General features: G+C 42.4%; 1 protein-coding gene across 5 annotated transcripts in view; it reads right to left on the bottom strand.

The window, feature by feature from the left end:
- CNIH3 (cornichon family AMPA receptor auxiliary protein 3) overlaps window positions 1-20,704 on the bottom strand; it is a 337,129-nt gene that overhangs the window by 141,182 nt on the left and 175,243 nt on the right. Inside the window, exon 2 of one of the 5 annotated variants that reach the window (XM_025381718.1) lies at window positions 14,683-14,692. The exons of the other annotated variants lie outside the window; for them this stretch is intronic. Coding sequence (XP_025237503.1) covers window positions 14,683-14,692 — 10 coding nt within the window. The remainder of the gene's footprint in view (window positions 1-14,682; window positions 14,693-20,704) is intronic. 5 annotated transcript variants of the gene reach the window in all.

Raw genomic sequence — 20,704 nt, forward strand, 5'->3', positions numbered from 1 at the left:
ACAACATGATCAAGCCACTCTACCAGGCCTTACCTTCCTATTCCCTGACTTCTTGTTGAAAGAAACAATAAAACTTCTCATTTTTTTTAACCTATAGAAGTAAGGCATTCTGTTACTTATGGGTGAACACAATTCTTAACTGATGCCATGGTTTAATGGGGGTAGGGATCCTGGTGTGACAGGAAATTGAGATAATCAGTTTATGGCCAGCGTAGCAGCGCCAAGACACTATTAATGTCTCAAGCTCTTTTGCCCTCCTGACTTGCTAGCCTCAGTATGTGGATTTTGTTCTCCCAGTCTGAAGGCATAACTTTTGGGGAAGAGTAAAGGAAGCCCTCTCCAGAGATCTGCTACATCTCATTGGCCAGAACTCTGACATTTGGCCACCACTACCTAGTTGCAAGTGAATCTGAAAAGGTGAATGTTTTCTCATTTCAGCCTTTATAAAATAGAAAGGCAAAGGAAGCGGGGTTTGAGCAGCTTTTGAACAGCCAGTTCACATTTTTGCTATATTGCTATAGTCAGGTTTTCTGTTACCAACAGCCTAATACAATTTCCAGGGGCCCCAAGTTGTGCTGACAACTTGGTGTATAAGAGAGACAGTGCTTTGGGGTTAGTATGATCAGGGAAAGTTCATAGACAAAGTGGCAGCCTAAGGCAAATTACATCACACTTTTTCTCTGCTTGTAAGTAAGCCTGAATGTTCCATGTTTTCCTGACCTATTCTTAATCTATTCCTGCTCCTCCTGAGTTGTTATACATAAATTAGTTTTGATTTTCTGCCTTTTCCTAATATATAGCAATACCTCTGTTTATTGAAGGTGAAGGCAAATACAGTTTGTATTAATCTGTTTTCACACTGCTATAAAGATACTACCTGAGACTGGGTTATTTATAAAGGAAAGAGAATTCATTGACTCACAGTTCAGCATGGCTGGGGAGGCCTCAGGAAACTTACAATCACAGCAGAAGGCAACGGGGAAGCAAGGCACATCTTGCATGGCAGCAGGAGAGAGAAAGAGAGAGAGAATGAGGGGGGAGTTGCCGAACACTTTTAAACCATCAGATCTTGTGAGAACTCACAAGGAGAATAGCAGGGGGAGAACCACCCCCGTGATCCAGGCATCTCTCACCAGATTCATCCCTCGACATGTGGAGATTACAATTCAAGATGAGATCTGGGTGGGAACACAGAACCAAACCATATCGCAGATGCTCCTAATGATAGGGTTACATCCCAATAAACCCTTTGTAAATTGAAAATAGTGTACATCAAAATGCATTTAATACATCGAACCTATCACACGTTATAACTTAGCCTAACCTACCTTAAATGTGCTCCGAACACTTACATTAGCCTACAATTGGGCAAAATCATCTAACACAAAGCCTATTTTATAACAAAGTATTGAATATCTCATGTCATTTATTAAATGCTGCACCAAAAGTGAAAAACAGAATGATTTTATGGGTATTTGAAATATAATATCTATTGAATGTGTATTGCTTTGGCACCATTGTGAAGTTGAAGTTGAAAAATCTTAAGATGAACAGTCGTAAGTCGGGGACTATCTGTAAAGTGTACACACACAACTCAAGACCTGGTTTATCATGAAGCTTTTTCCAACCCTATCTCCTATCTGCTCTCCCCTTACAGTCCTGTCTCCACCCTACCCTCAAGCATCCACCAGATAAATGGTCAAAGCATAAAGGGGAATGCCTTTGGATTCGTGGCAAGCTCAGTTAAGTGGGCTGTGAGCCTCCTCCTGCCCCATCACTCATCCCATTCTGCCCACAGGAAAATCTGACCAGATGCTTCATTTAGCACAAAATTCGAGAGTATCTCCTAACCGGTATCTTCCCCCATAAATGAACTCTGTAAACTTTTCAGTGCCATAAATAACTGGTATGATATATCAAGTTACTCTCTTGCTTCCCAGCCAAGCCCTGTTGAAATCCCAGAAAGCTTTCCCCATCCTCCAGCTTAAATCCAGCTCACCAAGTTCTCACTCCCACCTCTCAACACCCCCGTCCAAACACTCCCTCCAGTCCCTACCACAAAGATACTCTGCCCTGGCTAAGCAACCACCCCTAATACTGTTTCTCTCTTGGTGGGGTTTGGATGTTTGGAATGTCCTGAGAATTAGGGTTCTTTGAGTGTTTATTATAAAATTTTAAAAGACATAGAAGAATAGAGAGTTCAGTGAACATTCATCTACCTATCTGGATTCAGCAACTGTTAGCATTTTTGTGCTTTGAGTTGTTTCAAAATTGTATTTTACAGATGATTTGTGCAAACCAGGATCTAAAGATTTTCTCACCCCCCAGTGTGACAGTAGCTAGGCAGGCAGAGATGAGCAGGGCAGGAGAGGACCTCCCCCCAACAACAGGCATGCCAGGCAACCACAGGTCAGGGTCAGGTGATTGTTAACTGTCTCTCTAAAATAATAATTCTTTGTGGCCCAGTGCCAGAGAAAGGCAGTCTCCCAACAGATAGAAGCACCTGAAACTGGTAATCAGCAGCTTCCCAATAAGATCTCAGGAGCTGGGCGAGTAGGCCCAAACATGTGCACTAAGAGGCAAAATGGCAGAGTTTAAATGGTGTATGAACACTTGGTAAAGGAAGAATTCCTCAAGTGAGCACGTGTACAACTTCAGTAAACACACTGTGCATGCAGCCCCTCCCAAGTGCTGGCAGGTCACTGTGCATGCAGACAGCCCACCCCAAGGGAAGCATCAGGGTAAGGGAAGAGACCACCCCTCATATTGTCTTATGCCCAATTTTTGCTTCCAAAGAAAGAAGAAGTAAAAACTAAAAGTCAGAAATAAAATCCACACGCAGACAGCCCGGCGCCGCACCCTGGGCGTGGTTAAAGATCGACCCCTGACCTAACTGGTTATGTTATCTGTAGATTCCAGACATTATATAGAAAAGCATTGTGAAAATCCCTGTCCTGTTCTGTTCCGTTCTGATTACAGGTGCATGCAGCCCCCAGTCACACACCCCCTGCTTGCTCAATTGATCACGACCCTCTCATGTGGACCCCCTTAGAGTTGTGAGCCCTTAAAAGGGATAGGAATTGCTCACTCTGGGAGCTCGGTTTTTGAGACATGAGTCTTGCTGACGCTCCCAGCCAAATAAAGCCCTTCCTTGTTTAACTCGGTGTCTGAGGGGTTTTGTCTGCGGCTTATCCTGCTACAAGGGGAGAAGGGATGCAACTCCCAAGAAGTATGCCAACATACAAAACCCCAAATCAAAAGTCAAACTGTACCCTTGACTGGCTCAAGTCGTCAGCTTGGCCCTCTTTCTGCTCTAAAGCTTTTTAATGAACGTTCACTCCTGCTCTGAAGTCTGCCTCAGTATCTCCTTCTGCCTTATGCCCCTTGGTTAAATTATTTCTTCTGAGGAGGCAAGAATTGAGGTTGCTGCAGACCCATACTTTGGTGCCGCCTGACTTGGATACATTCCCTAACTGCTAACACCAGGACATGTTAACCCTTTTCTTGCATGTAATTTATTATCATGCACAATAACTTTTATTTGCACAATAAAATTTTATTTGCACAATTATCTTGCACAATAACTTTTTAAAATTTTTGAGTGCTGTGAAAGGAAAATAAAATCTCAGGACCAGAAACTCACTAAGCTGAAGGACTTAGTGGGAACTGGGTCACACAAAGGATGAAGGGCAAGCTGGGAACTGGGTCACACACACCAATCTCCCATTTTCTTCCTGAATAGATAGCTACATACCTCCCTCACCTTTTGCTCAGGAGGAAACTCCTTGTAGGCCCCAAGACTTTTACCCTAAAGCAGTTCTGTTAAATTTCACCTTGACAATGCAAATTAACCACTTACTTTTACAGGTAAGGGACCATGAACAGACCTAAAAGTCATCCCTTCATTCGCCTGAGACAAATGCATATCTGATTGCTTCCTGCACTCTGTGATTATTTTATCTTATGTAAAAATGCAGATTCCACTGAGCACCAGAGGAATGCATAATTGACTCTTTCCCTACCACTCCTTTCAAATGAAAAATGTGGATTCAGTAAAGCTAATCAAAAGACTCAAAGGAATGCAACCGCTTGCCTCTTTTATCTACCTCCCTTTTTTCTTCTTCTTCTTCCCCCTGCTGCCTGCTCTTTTCCCTTTAAATATTGAAGCCCCCAGACCCTCTGGGAAAAGCAAGGACCACAGATGTTCCAGTGGTTATGTGTCCCTTTTTCCTGGGTGTGTCCTTAACCTTGGCAAAATCAACTTCTAAAAATGGCTGAGACTTGCCTCCCACCATTTTCTTTTAATTATAGTGCATACCATTGGAAAGGACCAAGGGCCAGTCCAGCTGTGTGGAGGCACAGGGACTTAATTCACTGCCAGCCAATGTCTGTTGCTCTGCATGCCCCTGTATACCTAAATTGGCACTGTCCGGCTTAAGATTGTGTTTATTTAACTTGCTTGGCACACATTCACATGTGTGGGAAGCTATGAATTGCAGATTTGTGTGTGCTGGCTAAATCACCTTTTTCTTTAAAATAACTAAAATCTAACTTTGAGCCCCCTTTCTGCTTGACTGGCAGGAAATTCAGTATCAGCCTTCACTGGGGCTCCCCACAAAATTGGGAAAAACTTCTGGGAGGCTTTCATAGCACCACAGCACCTGGCTGCACCTCCCTCTGCCATTGGTCCTGGGTCCACACTGGTTCCTCCTGAGACATCCCAGTGTAACCGCCCAACAAGTTCCTCCTGCCCACTGCACAAACAAAATCAACTCACTGAGACCATGGCTTAAGTGTTTAACAGCTCAGTGGAGGGTCAGGGTGACAGCCTTTGTACGCACCCTCTTGTTACCTGAGTTCTTGTCTGGCATCCAGGAAGAATCAGGTTGTGTAAATGAACTAAAGGGTGGCGAATGTGGAGGATTTTATTAGTGATGGAAATGGCTCTTAGTGGGATGGAGCCACCACGGATAGGAGGACAGGAAATACCAGGTAGAAGAGTGCAGTCCAGGCTGGGCACAGTGGCTCATACCTGTAATCCCAGCACTTTAGGAGGCCGAGGCGGGTGGATTACAAGGTCAGGAGATAGAGACCATCCTGGCTAACACAGTGAAACCCCATCTCTACTAAAGAAAACAAAAAATTAGCTGGGCGTAGTGGTGAGCGCCTATAGTCCCAGCTACTCGGGAGGCTGAGGCAGGAGAATGGCATGAACCCAGGAGGCGGAGGTTGCGGTGAGCCAAGATTGCGCCACTGCAATCCAGCCTGGGCGACAGAGCAAGACTCCATCTCAAAAAAAAAAAAAAAAAAAAAAAAAGAAGAGTGCAATCCCCAGCAAGGGTGACACCCTCAAGCCAGGACCTGTAGCCCAAAGTGAGAACACGTACTTATGTTTTCTCACCTGAATGCTGCCTTTTCCAAAACCAGCCTGGCCCACCCTCCCCCCATCCTGTATTTATAAAAACTCCAAGCTCCACTGGTAGAGGTGCAGCAGAGAAGGAAAGAAGAGAAGAAGTGTCTGAATGTCAAGAGGAGAAGATGCAGCTGGACATGGGAGACTATGGTTGGAGAGGAGTTCGACTGGGAACAGCCAAACTCCAGGGGAAGACCATCTTCCCACTCCGTCCCCTTTCTAGATCCCCATCCCACTAAGAGCCACTTCCACCACTCAATAAAATCCTCCACATTCGCTACCCTTCAGTTCATTCACTCTGATTCTTCCTGGATGCCAGACAAGAACTCAGGTACCAAGAGGGCATGTACAAAGGCTGTCACCCTGACCCTCCACTGAGCTGTTAAACATTTAAGCCATTCATGGATGGAAAAACTAAAAGAGCACACTGTAACACATGCTCTGTGGGGATCTGGCGGGTCGCAAGTACCCATCCCCAGACACTGCCCTGAGGCCACACAGTGTTCTACTCCTGCCAGCACCCAGAAGCCCCAGCACCCACTCACCTACATGTTCCCCTTTCTGTGAGGCTTTGAGAGCTGGGGGCTGAGTAAATGAGTCACCCCCTTTGTGAGTCCTGCAAAGTAGTCAAGGGAACTATCCTGTCTCATTGGCATTGCAGTAAAGAAAGCATTTAATTGACGCAAGGCCAGCCAGCCACAGAGGAGACAGAGTTATTACTCAAATCAATCTCGCTGAAGTCTTAGAGGTTAGGGGTTTTTCAAAGATAGTTTGGTGGGCAGGGGGCTAGGGTAGGGAAAATGCTGATTGGTAGGCGAGGCGATCATAGGGGATGTGGAAAACAGACCTCGTGCACTGAGTCCCCTTCTGAGTGGGGGCTGCAGGACTGGTTGAGTCACAGGTCCCAGTGGGGCCATCCAGTTGTCAGAAATGCAAAAACCTGAAAAAAAAAACTCAAAAGACCATCTTAGGTTCTGTAGTAGTGCTATTATCTGCAAGATTAATTGGGGAAGTTGCAAATCTTATGACCTCTGGAATAATGGCTGGGAATTATGTATAATTCAGGCCTCTCTCATCCTCCTAACTTGGTGGCCTTTCATTAATTTTACAAGGACAGTTTAGTTTGGGGGAAGGGCTATTATTTAAACTATAAACTACATTTCTCCTAAAGTTAGCTTGGCCCACCCCAGGAATGAGCAAAGACAGCCAGCCTGTGGGGCTAGAAGCAAGATGGAGTCAGACATGTCAGATTTCTCTTACTGTCATACTTTTGGAAAGGCAGTTGTGATAGCAACAGGAGGCAGCCAAATGCTGAGGCAGATAGGGGTGGGTCCCTGGTGAAACCCCACCTCCAAGCCAAAGACAAATTAAAGCCTGAAGGCCAAGCTGCAAGTTAAATTCTCAGACAGGATTTAGAATTTGTCTTCCTGTTTGCTGCACTTTCTTCTAATTGATCCCCACCCTTCACCTATTTTACATATACCTACCTTTTCCTAATTGGTTTTCTACACTGTCATGCCCACCTTTGAGTGGTGTCTTTGCTTTAACCTCTTTTGCATACTCACAAGCCGGTCACACACACTCCCCATTCTGAATCCATAAAAGGCCCTGGACCCAACCACACCGGGAACTTTCCTGCTTTCAGGTAGGGGGACCAACCCCACGTCCCCTCTCCTCTGAAAGCCATTTTCATCACTCAATAAAACTCTTCTCCACCCTCCTTACTGTTCAATGTCCAGTGTATCCTCATTCTTTCTGGCCACAGTATAGGAGCTCAGGAACCACCGAATGTGGGTACAAGCTGTAACACAGGCGAGCTGGGGCATGCCAGCCTGGCCAAGTGAGGCCGGGGCCAGGTGTCACCGGAAAGGGTCTCTGGCTTGCAAAGTGACCGAGAAGAAAATTCCTACACCAGTTTCACCAGCTGGACTAGTCCTTGTTCCTTTCACCTCTAGCCTTCTGCTCTCCTCTAGCTAAACAGTCTGGGAGCCCCATCCCTGGCTCCAGCCTCCCTGGCACCACGTAGCCACATCTCTGAGGACTTGTCTCTTCCACGAGTCACTGGCACAAAGCAGCGTAGGGGTCCCCTCTTCTTCAGAGCCTCCGCCTCAGCCTCTGTCCAGTCCACAGGAAGCTACTTTACCCTTCCCTCTGATTGTTGGCAAAGGCATTCTCTGTCCTCTCCCACCCCTCCCCATCAGAGACAGAATCTCTTCAAAAAGCTAAACCTTTTGCCAAACGAGAAAGAATCTTTGTCTTTAAAGCTCTACTTTCCACCTTATGATTTATTCAGCCAATATTCATTAATATAACAGCAGTGATTCCTATACTATTGAAAGATTTCTGTTCTGATTGGCAAATAGTATAATGGCTATTGCAGTAATTAGTAGAATTTATTAATAATTAAATTCAAAATTAAATTCATTAATTCAGGCTAATTGTCATAGGATGTCACAAGAACCACTGATAAATGGGCCTCCCGTCTGCTTATTAATCACAAAGCATTGCGTATATACATCACATTTTTATCACTCTACTGAAATCATGTGGTTGCCACTGGTTCTACATAGTTGTTACTTTATTTATATTGTCTGTGCATTGTAATTCTTGTGTAAGTTGTAAAGGCAGTATTTCAAAATGTATGCGTTTAAGAGTTTACGAATAAAATATTAAAAATGAACTCTCAGAATAAAGAGACAACCAACTGTGAATACACGTATTAATGTTCCATTAAAGATCATATACCTCAATCTTCTGATTGTACAGAGTACAAGCAGTGATAGTAAGAAAGAACCACAGCCTAGAGTATCATCCAAACCACCTCAGACATCCTTTACACCGTGCAAGCATCAGTACAAAATAGCACAATGCTTTTTATTTCTTCAATACAAAATAATTTTATTATTTTAACAAAAATACAAGTGTCTCTTGCACACTGACAAAAACCATACAAAAAATGTGTCTCACCGGTGCTACTGATGTAAATATTAGATGCAAATGGCACTCAGAGTTCATTGTTAAAAGCTTTGTGGGAGACCAAAATATGCCACCCCAAAATATGGATTGCCAAGCTGAAGGTGATCAAGAAGCAGCAGATCCAGGAAAAGCTCTCTGCCCTCCCTCTATTTGCCTAAAAGAGGGACAAAGATCGATAAAGACAAGAGGTATCCTGGCCCGTCTTCTACCAGGAAGAACAAACGTTAATTACTGAAGATAGCATTGGACCTGTGAAAGAAAAATAAAACCTTGGGACCCCAATTCATGATGCCAAAGGGAAAAATTAAGCAGAAGCTGACTGAGTCACGCAAGAAACTGCCTTTCCTTGTTCCTAAGCAGATAAACTGCAGATCAAAGGCCAGGTATCTCCACAGGAGCTACTCTATGTTCATCGCATGTAAAATGTTGATTTACTGAATGCAAGACAAATACATAAAGGATTATTCCTCTGCCTACCTCCTTCTTTTCTTTTGCAACATACGGATTCAGTAATGTGACCACACCCTCCCTCTTTCCCCTCCAGCCTGCTTTTCCCCTTTAAATACTGAAGCCCTCAAAATCATCTCTGGAAGAAAGCATAGATCACAGATTGTCTCTTTGGTTGTGTGTTGCTTTTTTCCCCACAGGTATGTCCTTAACCTTGGCTAAATAAATTCTAAATTTATTGAGATCTGCCTCAGATACTTTTTGGTTTGTAGACCCTTACTGGTCCAAGACGGTATCCGAGGAAGCTACATTAACAAGATTTACTAACCAGCCTTTATCTGCCATTAATTTGCCTTTGCCGAAGTTGCCACCTCTAGAGATTCAAAGTCCTTTTCCTTTTTCTTGTTACTTCTCTAAAAATATACTGGTTTTTGTGGAAGATGTTATATAAGCTGAAATTCAAAGCCACCTCTTTGAGAACTACTCATTCCCTCAGTGTCTCCCATATAAATCTGTCTTTTGTTACAGGGGTCACTTCCAAGTAAGGACTTATGAGAGTTCAAGGAAAAATTATTATTCTTCCCAGACAACTTACACATTCTTCAGAACGGCAATCACGTTCTATCAAAGCCCACAGTTTAATTTTTAAAACTATAAATATCAATGACAAAAACAATCAAAAGATCAATTTCAGAAAAAATGCATTTGAAAGAAAAAATGTAAATTTGACAAAATATTGATAAAACAATTTAAAATATTATAGAAGTAACCTTTGAAATGTTGCTATAGAGCATGTACTTAAACATAAGCATTTTCAAACATGAAATATTCAATAGCCATTAAAAAATAATATCCACGCAAGCATACATCGCATTTTAGATTTATGGTCCCACTTGTTGGAAAACATTACTAAAATGAGAAAGCAACTTACTTGAGATATTATAAATCAAGACAGTAAAATGTCATTCATTTTCTATGAAACGGTTTCACATAAAAGCATTTAATAATGTATTTTAAATGAGACATTTAAAACTTTGTTGATCTTATGAAGGTGGAAGGAATAATATCCAAAATAATATACAAGCTATATTGTCAATGTTGGAGAAAAACCAGCAAGAAATATTTTCATGGAAGCACATTGTTCAGCTAGTGCTAGTGCTTGTATGCTACAGAGAAAGTCTGGCATTTCAGCCAAAGTTTTAGAAACATTTCTGCATATTTTTAATTTGGCACTAAGTCACTGTATTCAATCACCACTGGATGATATAATGAAAGATGTTAATCCAATAAATCTCTTTAATGTTTTCTTCATGAGCATTATATTCACTACTATATTATTTTGCTCACACTGCCATTACAAAGCTCAACAGACTGGGTGGCTTAAACAACAGATATGTATTTTCTCATGGTTCTAGAGGCTGGAAATCCACTATCTAGGGAATGTGAAATTAAGTCTCTCGTGAGGGCTCTCATCCTAGTGTTACAGTAGGTAGTCAGGCAGACACGAGCAGTGCAGGAGAGACCCCCCTACACTAGGAATGTCAGGCGACCAATAGGTGATGGTCAGGCAGTTGTCCCACTGTCTTTCTGAAATAATAATTGGTCGCAGCCAGCACCAGGGAAAGGCAGTCTCCCAACAGATAGAAAAGACCTGAAACTGGTACAATCAACAGCTTCCCAGTAAGATCTCAGGAGCTGGGTGAATAGGCTCAAGCACGCGCACTAAGAGGCAAAACAGAGAGTTCACTGGTACACAGTGTTCCTTCCTCTGGGAACTCTGGAGTGGTAAGGAGAAAACACCTCTAGTGAGCATGTGTACAACTCCAGTAAACACACTCTGCATGCAGCTCCTTCCAAGTGCCGGCAGGCCACTGAGCATGCCGAGAGCCCAACCCAAGGGAAGCTTCCGGGGAGAAGGGATACAACCCCCCAGAAGCATGCCAGCGTATAGAACCCCAAGTCAAAGGTCAAACAACTCACTTGAATCTCTCAAGTTGTCCGCTTGGCCCTCTTCCAAGTGTACTTTACTTTTATTCCTGTCCTAAAACTTTCTTGATAAACTTTCACTCCTGTTCTAAAATTTGCCTCCATCTCGCACTCTGCTTTATGCCTCTCAGTCAAATTCTCTCTTCTGAGGAGGCAAGAATTGAGGTTGCTGCAGACTGGTTTGGATTCGCTGCCTGTAACACTAGCAGGTGAACGGCCACCTTCCCTCTGTGCCTTCACATAACCTTTCTTCTGTGCATACATGGAGAGAAAGAGAGATCTCTAGTATCTTTTCCTATAAGGATAGTTCTATCAGATTAAGGTTGCACCCTTATGACCCCATTTAACCTTTATTGCCTCATTATAGGGACTTTCTCCAAATACAGTTACATTGGTGGTTGGGTATTCAACATACGAATTTTGGGAGAACACAATTCAGCCCATAAAAACTTCCATAAATAGGTTGGGGCACAGAGGGGCAGGTACCTGTACAAGTCCCAGCTACTCAGGAAGCTGAGGTGGGAGGATCTCTTGAGGCCAGGAGTTCCGGGCTACAGTGCACTATGATTGTGCCTGTGAGTAGCCACTGCACTGCACTCCAGCCTGGACGACAGAGCAAGACTCCATCTCTTTTTAAAAATACCATAGATGGCCGGGCACAGTGACTCACGCCTGTAATCCCAGCACTTTGGGAGGCCAAGGTACACAGATCACCTGAGGTCAGGAGTTGGAAACCAGCCTGACCAACATGGAGAAACCTCGTCTCTACAAAAAAGACAAAGAAATTAGCCAGGCATGGTGGTGCATGCCTATAATCCCAGCTACTTGGGAGGCTGAGGCAGGAGAATCGCTTGAACCTAGGAGGTAGAAGTTGCGGTGAGCCAAGATCATGCCATTGCACTCCAGCCTGGCAACAAGAGTGAAACTATGTCTTAAAAAAAAAAAAAAAAAAGGATGAGAATTAAATAACATATCTGATGATCTTGGAATTGAAATTAAATATTGAGAGAGTAGCATTTTCAAACATGAAATATTCAATAGGCATTAAGAAATAACATCTACATAAGCATACATTGCATTCTAGATTTATGGACCCACTTGTTGGAAAACATTACTAAAATGAGAAAGTAACTTATTCGAGAAGTTATGAATCAACACAGTAAAATGTCATTCATTAATTTTCTATGAAGTCCCAATAGAAAACCTGTAATGCTGTAATGCAAAGAGAGTTTAGAAATTTTATATTCACCGGGTGCGGTGGCTCAAGCCTGTAATCCCAGCACTTTGGGAGGCTGAGACGGGCGGATCACAAGGTCAGGAGATCGAGACCATCCTGGCTAACACGGTGAAACCCCGTGTCTACTAAAAAATACAAAAAACTAGCCGGGCGAGGTGGCGGGCGCCTGTGGTCCCAGCTACTCCGGAGGCTGAGGCAGGAGAATGGCGTAAACCCGGGAGGCGGAGCTTGCAGTGAGCTGAGATCCGGCCACTGCACTCCAGCCTGGGCGACAGAGCCAGACTCTGTCTCAAAAAAAAAAAAAAAAAAAAGAAATTTTATATTCATTTTAACATAACTTGTGAAATGGGAGTAAACATTTGGAAAATTAAACCATATTTTAGAGAACTAGTCTTAAGAAACAATATTCCAATAGTGATATCTATACTTTCTCTGTCTTTACAAGAAATGTTTCTGTTAAATCACTAATTTAATTCAACAATCAATAAAAGTTATTAAATATATAAGGATAAATTTAAAAACTATAGAAACAAATGTAATATGCCACTTGAAACAAAGCAAATTATAAATTCTAATAAAGTTATTAAACTATCTAATAAAGTATGCAAAATAAATGATCAAATAAATTATGAACTTATTTATATAAATCTATATAATATAAATATAATTATGATAATTTAAATGACAAATTATTAAATTATCTAATAAATTATGTAAAAGGCATAATGAGTTTTTAGGTTGTTTCTATTTATTAAATGCTTCAACTTTGCCAAAAGCTGTTTACAAACCTCCATGGATTGAAGGTAATCAAAAATTAATAAAAACTAATTCATTAAATATGGTACTCCATAAGGAACAAGAGGCCCATCCAGCCCCTAGCTGTCCCAGTCTTGCTTCCAAGATGCCACATATTTGAGGAAGGCCATCTTGGCTCAGTAAGCCTACCAACTGATTACAAACCCATAGGTAAGTGCAGCCAACACCACTTGGAACAGAGACAAGTGCCCAGCTGAGCCCATTTCATAGTGCAGAATTATGAGCAAAAAAGGGTGGCGGTTGTTTTAAACAACTAAAATTGGAGCAACTAAAATAACTTTTGCAGTTATCTACTGCTGCATAGTAGCCATTAAAATAACAATGTCTATATTAAGCATACATTGCATTCTAGATTTATGGTCTCACTTGTTAATAATAAATATTATTGTGCAGCAAAAGATAACTGCAAAAGTTCTTTATTCCCCAAGTGACCTTTTATCTGATACCTGTATTGTTTATACAGGTACACCTAGGATGTTCCGTAAGATCGGTTGCAGATCACTGCAATAAAGTGGAGTCACATGAATTTTTTGGTTTCCCAGGGCATATAAGTTATGTTTATACTATACTGTGGTCCATTCAATGTGCAATAGCATTCAGTCTAAAATAATAATGTACAAACCTTAATTTGAAAATGCTTTATTGCTAAAAAATGCTAACGGTCATCTGAGACTTCAGCAAGTCTTAATCTTTTTGCTGGTGGCAGGTCTTGCCTCCGTGTTGATAGCTGTTGACTGATCAACGTGATGGTTGCTGAAGGTTGGGGTGGCTGTGTCAGTTTCCTAAAATAAGACAACAATGAAGTTTGCCACCTCAATTGACTCTTCCTTTCATGAAAGATCTCTTGGTAGCATGCAGTGCTGTTTGATAGCATTTTGCCCATAGTAGAACTTCTTTCAAAATTGGGGCCAATTCTTTCATATCCTGCCACTACTTTATTAACTAAGTTTATATAATATTGTAAATATTTGTTGTCAGTTCAATGATGTTCATAGCGTCTTCACCAGGAGTAGATTTCATCTCAAGAAACCACTTTCTTTGCTCATCCATAAGAAGCAACTCCTTAAACATTCAAATTTGATCATGAGATTGCAGCAATTGTCTCCCATCTCCAGGCTCCACTTCTGATTCTAGTTCTCTTGCTATTTCCACCACATCTGCAGTCAATTCCTCCACTGAAGTCTTGAACCCCTCAAAGTCATCCATGAAGGATGCAATAAACTTCTTCCAAACTTCTGTTAATGTGGATATTTCGGCCCCCTCACATGAATTACATATGTTCTTAATGGCATCTTAGAGTGGTGAATCCGTTCCAGGAAGTTTCTGCATGGCAAAAACAAACTATTTTTCCTTCTGCTCTCACACTACGATGTTGGGGGTGGGGGTTCCCCTCACACCAAGCAAGCAATCAGTTCTTCAGTGGACCCTGGCTGGGTGTCCTTCAATTCAATTCTGAGACTATGTACCTGATACGGCGTCAGATCCCACGGGTTGAGGGCTCAGTCCCCACCCCCTGCTTCTGATGCCAATTACAAACCCCAGGTCGTTTTACCTGTGTTTCTGACTGACCAGCTAAAAATCAGGGCTCCTATGACTCCTTTCCTTGGAGTAGATTAATTTGCTAGAGCAGCTCACAGAACTCAGGGGAACACTTATTTGTATTTACCAGTTTATTATAAAGGATATGACAAAGGATACAGATGAAGAGATGCACAGGGAAGGTTTAGGGGAAGGGATGGGGAGCTTCCATGCCCTCCATGGACACTTCACCCTCTAGGACCCTCCACAGGTTGAGCTGTCTGGAAGCTTTCTGTACCCTCTGCCCCCATACTCTTGGGCCTTCTATAAAGACTTCTTTGGGTTGGCATGACTGAAGCATGGACAACCGTGTAGAAATGTGATTGGACCAAAAGAGGATAATTTCATATTAATAGACTGAACAGGGAAACCTAGCAAGGCCTGTCTGTTCAGATTCTTCTTGGTCTTTCTGAGCAACATTCCCTCCTCCAGGGTCTGGGATCCCTTCTGAAATGGAGGTCTCATAATCCACAATTAGACAAGGTAGTTCAGAGAATTTCTTTATGGCCAGCTCCAAGACAGAAAGGTTGGGGAGATCTCTCCTTTGAAGAAAAAAAGGAGCAGGTGAAAGGAGAGCAGAAGGTCAGATAGAGATTCTGTTTGGTTTGGTTTGGTTTGGTTTTTTTTTTTTTTTTTTTCCAGACGGAGCTTCGTCCTTTTTGCCCAGGCTAGAGTGCAATGGTGTGATCTCGGCTCACTGCAACCTCCACCTCCGGGTTCAAGCAATTCTCCTGCTTCAGCCTCCCCAGTAGCTGGGATTACAGGCATGCAGCACCACACCTGGCTAATTTTGTATTTTTAGCAGAGATGGGGTTTCACCATGTTTTCCAGGCCGGTCTTGAACTCCCAACCTCAGGTGATCCACCCACCTTGGTCTCCCAAAGTGCTGGGATTACAGGTGTGAGCCACCACGCCCGGCGAAGATTTTGTGTTTTGATGCCTGCTTCTGTGGCCTAAAGTGCCCCAACATTATAACAAAAGACCGTCTCTCATCTTTATCACTCCGAGCTGTTCCAAAGCTGCTTTGGGACCCATGGACAAAAGCCCAAATACTTTAATAAAATACATTCTTCTTACTTTAGTCATTTGGGAAATAACAAGAGTTCTAGGAGTTATAAGCCAGGAACCGTAGACAAAAACATACACAAAACAGTTTTCAATTTACATTGCCCAGATCCATCAGAGGGATCACTATCTATGGCGGCCATTACCTTATAAAATGTATGTAATACATAATAAGACTGGAAAGCTGAAAATACTCCTCCATCCGTGGACTACAGAATGGAGGTGTGCAAGCAGGCACGAAAATAATATTCATATCCTGGTACATCTCCATCAGAACTCTTGGATAACTAGGTACATTGTCAATGAGCAGTAATATTTTGAAAGGAATCTTTTTTCCTGGGCAGTAGGTCTCAACAGTGGGCTTAACATACTTAGTAAACCATGCTATAAACAAATGTCTGTCACACAGGCTTTGTTGTTCCACTTAGCGCAGGCAGAGTATATTTAGCATAATTATAAGGGGCTCTATGATTTTTTGGAATTGTAAATGAGCATTGGCTTCAACTTAAAGTCAACAATTGCATTAGCCCCTAATGAGAGAGTGAGCTTGACTTTGAAGCCAGGCATTGACTTATCCTCTCTAGCTATGAAAGATGCCTAGATGGCATCTCCCAAGAGAAGGCTATTTGATCTACATTGAAAATCTGTTGTTTAGTGTAGCCACCTTCAACAATGATCTTAGCTAGACCTTCTGGATAACTTGCTGCAGCTTCTCCATCAGCACTTGCTGCTTCACCTTGCCCATGTATGTTATGGGGATGGCTTCTTTCCTTAAACCTTGTAAACCAGTCGCTGCTAGCTTCAAACTTTTCTTTTGCAACTTCCTCACCTCTCTCAGCCCTCACAGAATTGAAGAGAGTTAGCGCCTTGCTCTGGGTTAGGGTTTAGCTTAAGGGAATGTGGTGACTGGTTTGATTTTCCATCTAATGTTCTCCACATCAGCAATAAGGTTGTTTCTCTTATCATTTGTGTGTTCACTGGAGTAGTGCTTTTATTTTCCTTCAAGAACTTCACCTTTGCATTCACAACTTGGCTAACTGACAAGAGGCCTATTTGGCCCATCTCGGCTTTCAACATGCCTTCCTCACCAAGCTAAATCATTGCCAGCTTTTGATTTAAAATGAGGGACATGCGACTCTTCTTTCACTTGACCACTGAGGGGCTAGTGTAGGGTTATTAATTTGCCTAAATTGAATATTATTGTGTTTCAGGGAAAAGAAAGGCCCGAGGAGAAGGAGACAGATAGGAGAGTGGTTAGTTGGTGGAGCAGCGAGAACACACACAACGTTTATTGATCAACGTTGTCATCTTAGTTAGGCACAATTTGTGGTGCCCCAAAACGATTACAACAGTGACATCAAAGATCACTGATTATAGACCAGGCACGGTGGCTCATACCTGTATTCTCAGCACCCTGGGAGGCCGAGGTGGGAGGATCACTTGATCCCATGAGTTTGAGACCAGCCTGGGTGACACAGTGAGACTCTGACTCTACAAAAATTTGTAAATTAGCCAGGTATGGTGGTGCACACCTGTAGTCCCAGCTAATTGCAAGGTTAAGGTGGGAGGATCACTTGAGTCCAGGAGTTCAAGGCTTCAGTGAGAGCTGTGATCACATCCCTGCACTCCAGCCTGACAACGGGGCAAGTTTGAAATATTGTGAGAATTACCAAAATGTGACACAGAGACATGAGGCAAGCACACGCTGTTGGACAAATGGTGCTGACAGACTTCTCAACACAAAGTTGTCATGAACCTTCAATTTGTAAAAAATACAGTATCTGCGAGGCACAATGAAGCAAAGTGCAGTAAAACAATGTGTGCTTATATTTTTATTTTCCGTATATTTTGATGTTTATCTTAAAACTCTTTCTGGACAGAGAGATACTGCCCCTGCAGCGGCTGCCCTATCTAGTCACATTTCCTTTATGGGACCTATACACTACAAGAAGCAATATTCCTCCGCCTTAGTCATCCCAGAGCCAGGTACCAGGCAACTAGAGACCATCTCTAAAGAGCCCAAAGCCTGCCGTTTACAATGCAAATTGGCCAATCCAAAACTGTTTACGCTGCTCCGCCTTACCTTTCCGGTGGAAACCCCAGTAAAGGCCATGGCCTAGATTTTCCCTCGCTCTGGCCCTTTCTGCCTCCTGACCTACAATGGTGCTTTCCCTTGTGGCCCTGGGTGCCACAACTCCTGCTTCCAGGACCTGTGAGTGTAATAAACTTCCTTTTCCACAGCCTGCCCCGTGTGGCTGCACCTGACCAACCATCACATAAAATAACATAGAACAGTACCCACTACAGACAGGACTCGTGGCTTCTGGAAAGGGGATGTGTATCATGAAGCTCTTATGGCTTAGCTAAGATCTGCTCCAGATCCTAAACCTCCATTTGCTCCAGTTCCCACACCTGCTCCAGCCCCTTCCAGACAAGCCAGGGTGCAAAGGCTCTGCAGACCAGGTCAAGGTGCAGTGTCCAGGCCACCTGGGCCAGGCTTGGGCTCTAGGGGTCACTTGTCCTCAGGCTGCAGAGCACTTTTCTGTTTTGTTTTATTGTGGCAAAATAAATATAACATAAAATTTACCATTTTAAGTGTTTAGTTCTGTTGCATTAATTACACTTACATTGTTGTGCAACCATCACCATCATCCATCTCCAGAACTTTTTCAGCTTCTCAGACTAAAACTTTGTACCCACTAAATAATAATTCCTCATTTCCCCCTTCTCCCAGCCGTTGGTAACCTGGTAACCTTTTGCTTTCTATCTCTATGAATTTTACTACAATGGATAGGATACCATGTAAATGGAATAGCACTCTATAATATAATTCAACTCTACCTGTCTATCTCCCTCTCTAAGCTGGGAGGTTCTTGACATTGGAGACTTTTTTATTCATCTTTGGAATTCCCAATACCTCTCCTAGTGTCTGGCATAAAATAGGTGTCCAATAAATATTCCATAAATGAGTGAATGCAATTATCAAGGTCTAACTGGTTTTGTAGATGACTTTAAACAAGTCTTCCCCAGATGATAAGCAACATGTAGACAGGGACCGTGCCTACCTTTCATTTATTTACTTTAGAGCACTTATTACTCAGCAGGCACAATAAACTGAACACAATCATTGCCTAGAAGGAGCTTGAAATCTAACACAGATGCACGAAGTCATCTATTACCTTGATAAGAACAGCAACAGAGCAGAGCAAATGTCTGTGGATGCACCCAGCACAAGGCTCTGGATAGAGTGTGTGTTCAATGGAAGTACTTTTTCCCTAAATTTGCTCACTTCCTGTAATGACATTGTCTTATTTTTATTTTTTTTTAATTAACAACAATTGTACCCATTTGTAGGGTACATATGTTGTTTTGATTCATATAATGTATAGTGATCAGATCAGGTAATTAGTATAAATATTATCTCAAATATTTATCATTTCTTTGTGTTAGGAACATTCATTATCAATGGAGGTATTTTTAGCTGAACTGAATTAGATGACAAGCTAGTTAGGAAGCTTTGAGCTTCCCACTTTCAAGCTGTGTGACTTTAGGCAAGCCACTTAATTTCTCTTTGCTCTGCAGATGTGTAGCAGTTATGACCTAAAAACCAGGTATAGGCCAGCTTGGCCTGTGTGGACTGGACGCAGCAAATCAGCAAGTCATGTCTTTGCCTAAGAAGTAACAGAGTGGATAGCTGGGCATGGTGGCACATGCCTGTGGCCCCAGCTATTCGGGAGGCTGAGCCCCAAGGATAGCTTGAGCCTGGGAGGTGGAGCTTGAGATCTCAGTGAGCTGAGATCATGCCACTGCACTCCAGCCTGGGCAACAGAATGAGACCCTGTCTCAAAAAAAAAAAAAAAGTTTTAAAAAAAAAAGGAGAAGTAACATAGCCGATCTGGGGACGGGAATCGGGGAGAACTTCTAGCCACAGAACTGACCATTTCAGAGAGTCCTCAGGCCAGGGAAACAGAGTAATGGGATGCAGCTTCCTGCTTGCATTTCCCACTCATCTAAATATCATCTTCCCACCAATGAAAATTAAGTGATTTTCCTATTATTAGCACCACTAAACAGGCACAGTAAACAGATCACAATAAGCCTTTGTTAGAAAGTCCCCATTTAGTTCTGGGCCCTGGCTCCTTCCACACCTAGAGATGTATCATCTATTTTCACAGTACTGCTTAAGAAGCAGGTATCTGTCAGGGGAATCGTCCTCCTCAGAACCTGTGGAACTTGAGTAGGGGAGCTTCCTGGTGCATGCCAAAGGCCCACATCCTCCCAAATTCAGCTGTCAAAACTAGATCCCCGGTTCTGCCCTCTGCCCTTCTAAAGCATAGGTAGTCAATAGACAGGGCTGAGCATGATAACTTTGTGATGCCATTTTTTTTTCTGATTTGCTAATTCCAATAGGAAAGTTAAAGTCCTGAGCTTTCCCATCAGATGTGAAATATATTCCTGCTCTTCCATCAGCCATGAGCGGGTGTACCATTTTTCATTACTGTTTCAGGCATCCTGCAGAAAAGCTGAGGCTACTAAGTTGAACCCTATAGCTAACAAGTACACAACTCACAAGATTGATGTCCAATCTAATATTACAGTCTGCATATTACTGCTGTGATTTCCCTTCCTTTTTCTTTTTTTTTTTTAATTCATGTTTTAATTTCTTTCCACATATACATCAAAATCACTTATAACATGAATCCTTCTAGTAGTTCCCCCAGTGGTATAAAAGCAGGATTTTACTGTATTATGTAGGTGCACATGTTTCATAGTCTTCTAAGTTTATTGATTGAAGCTGAAAGCTGCAGCTAGATCATTCCTCAGAGTGCCTCTAGGGAGTGTTACATTAGAAAGATAATAGCAGGCTTGTAAATTAGTACAGTTTACCAACCCACAAACATTTGTCACCCTCTCCCCTCTTCACAAGAGAAAATAAGCAGTCTTTCCTCAGCACCTCCTGCCTCATGATTTGTTTGGCATAAATTGCTACCTGCCTTGTGGCTGGGCAGTTAGCTAATTTATTTATTTATTTATTTATTTATTTATTTATTTATATTATTATTATACTTTAAGTTCTAGGGTACATGTGCATAATGTGCAGGTTTGTTACATATGTATACTTGTGCCATGTTGCTGTGCTGCACCCATCAACTCGTCAGCACCCATCAACTCGTCATTTACATCAG

The sequence above is a fragment of the Theropithecus gelada genome, chromosome 1, assembly GCF_003255815.1.
Source record: "Theropithecus gelada isolate Dixy chromosome 1, Tgel_1.0, whole genome shotgun sequence".
Lineage (NCBI taxonomy): Eukaryota > Metazoa > Chordata > Mammalia > Primates > Cercopithecidae > Theropithecus > Theropithecus gelada.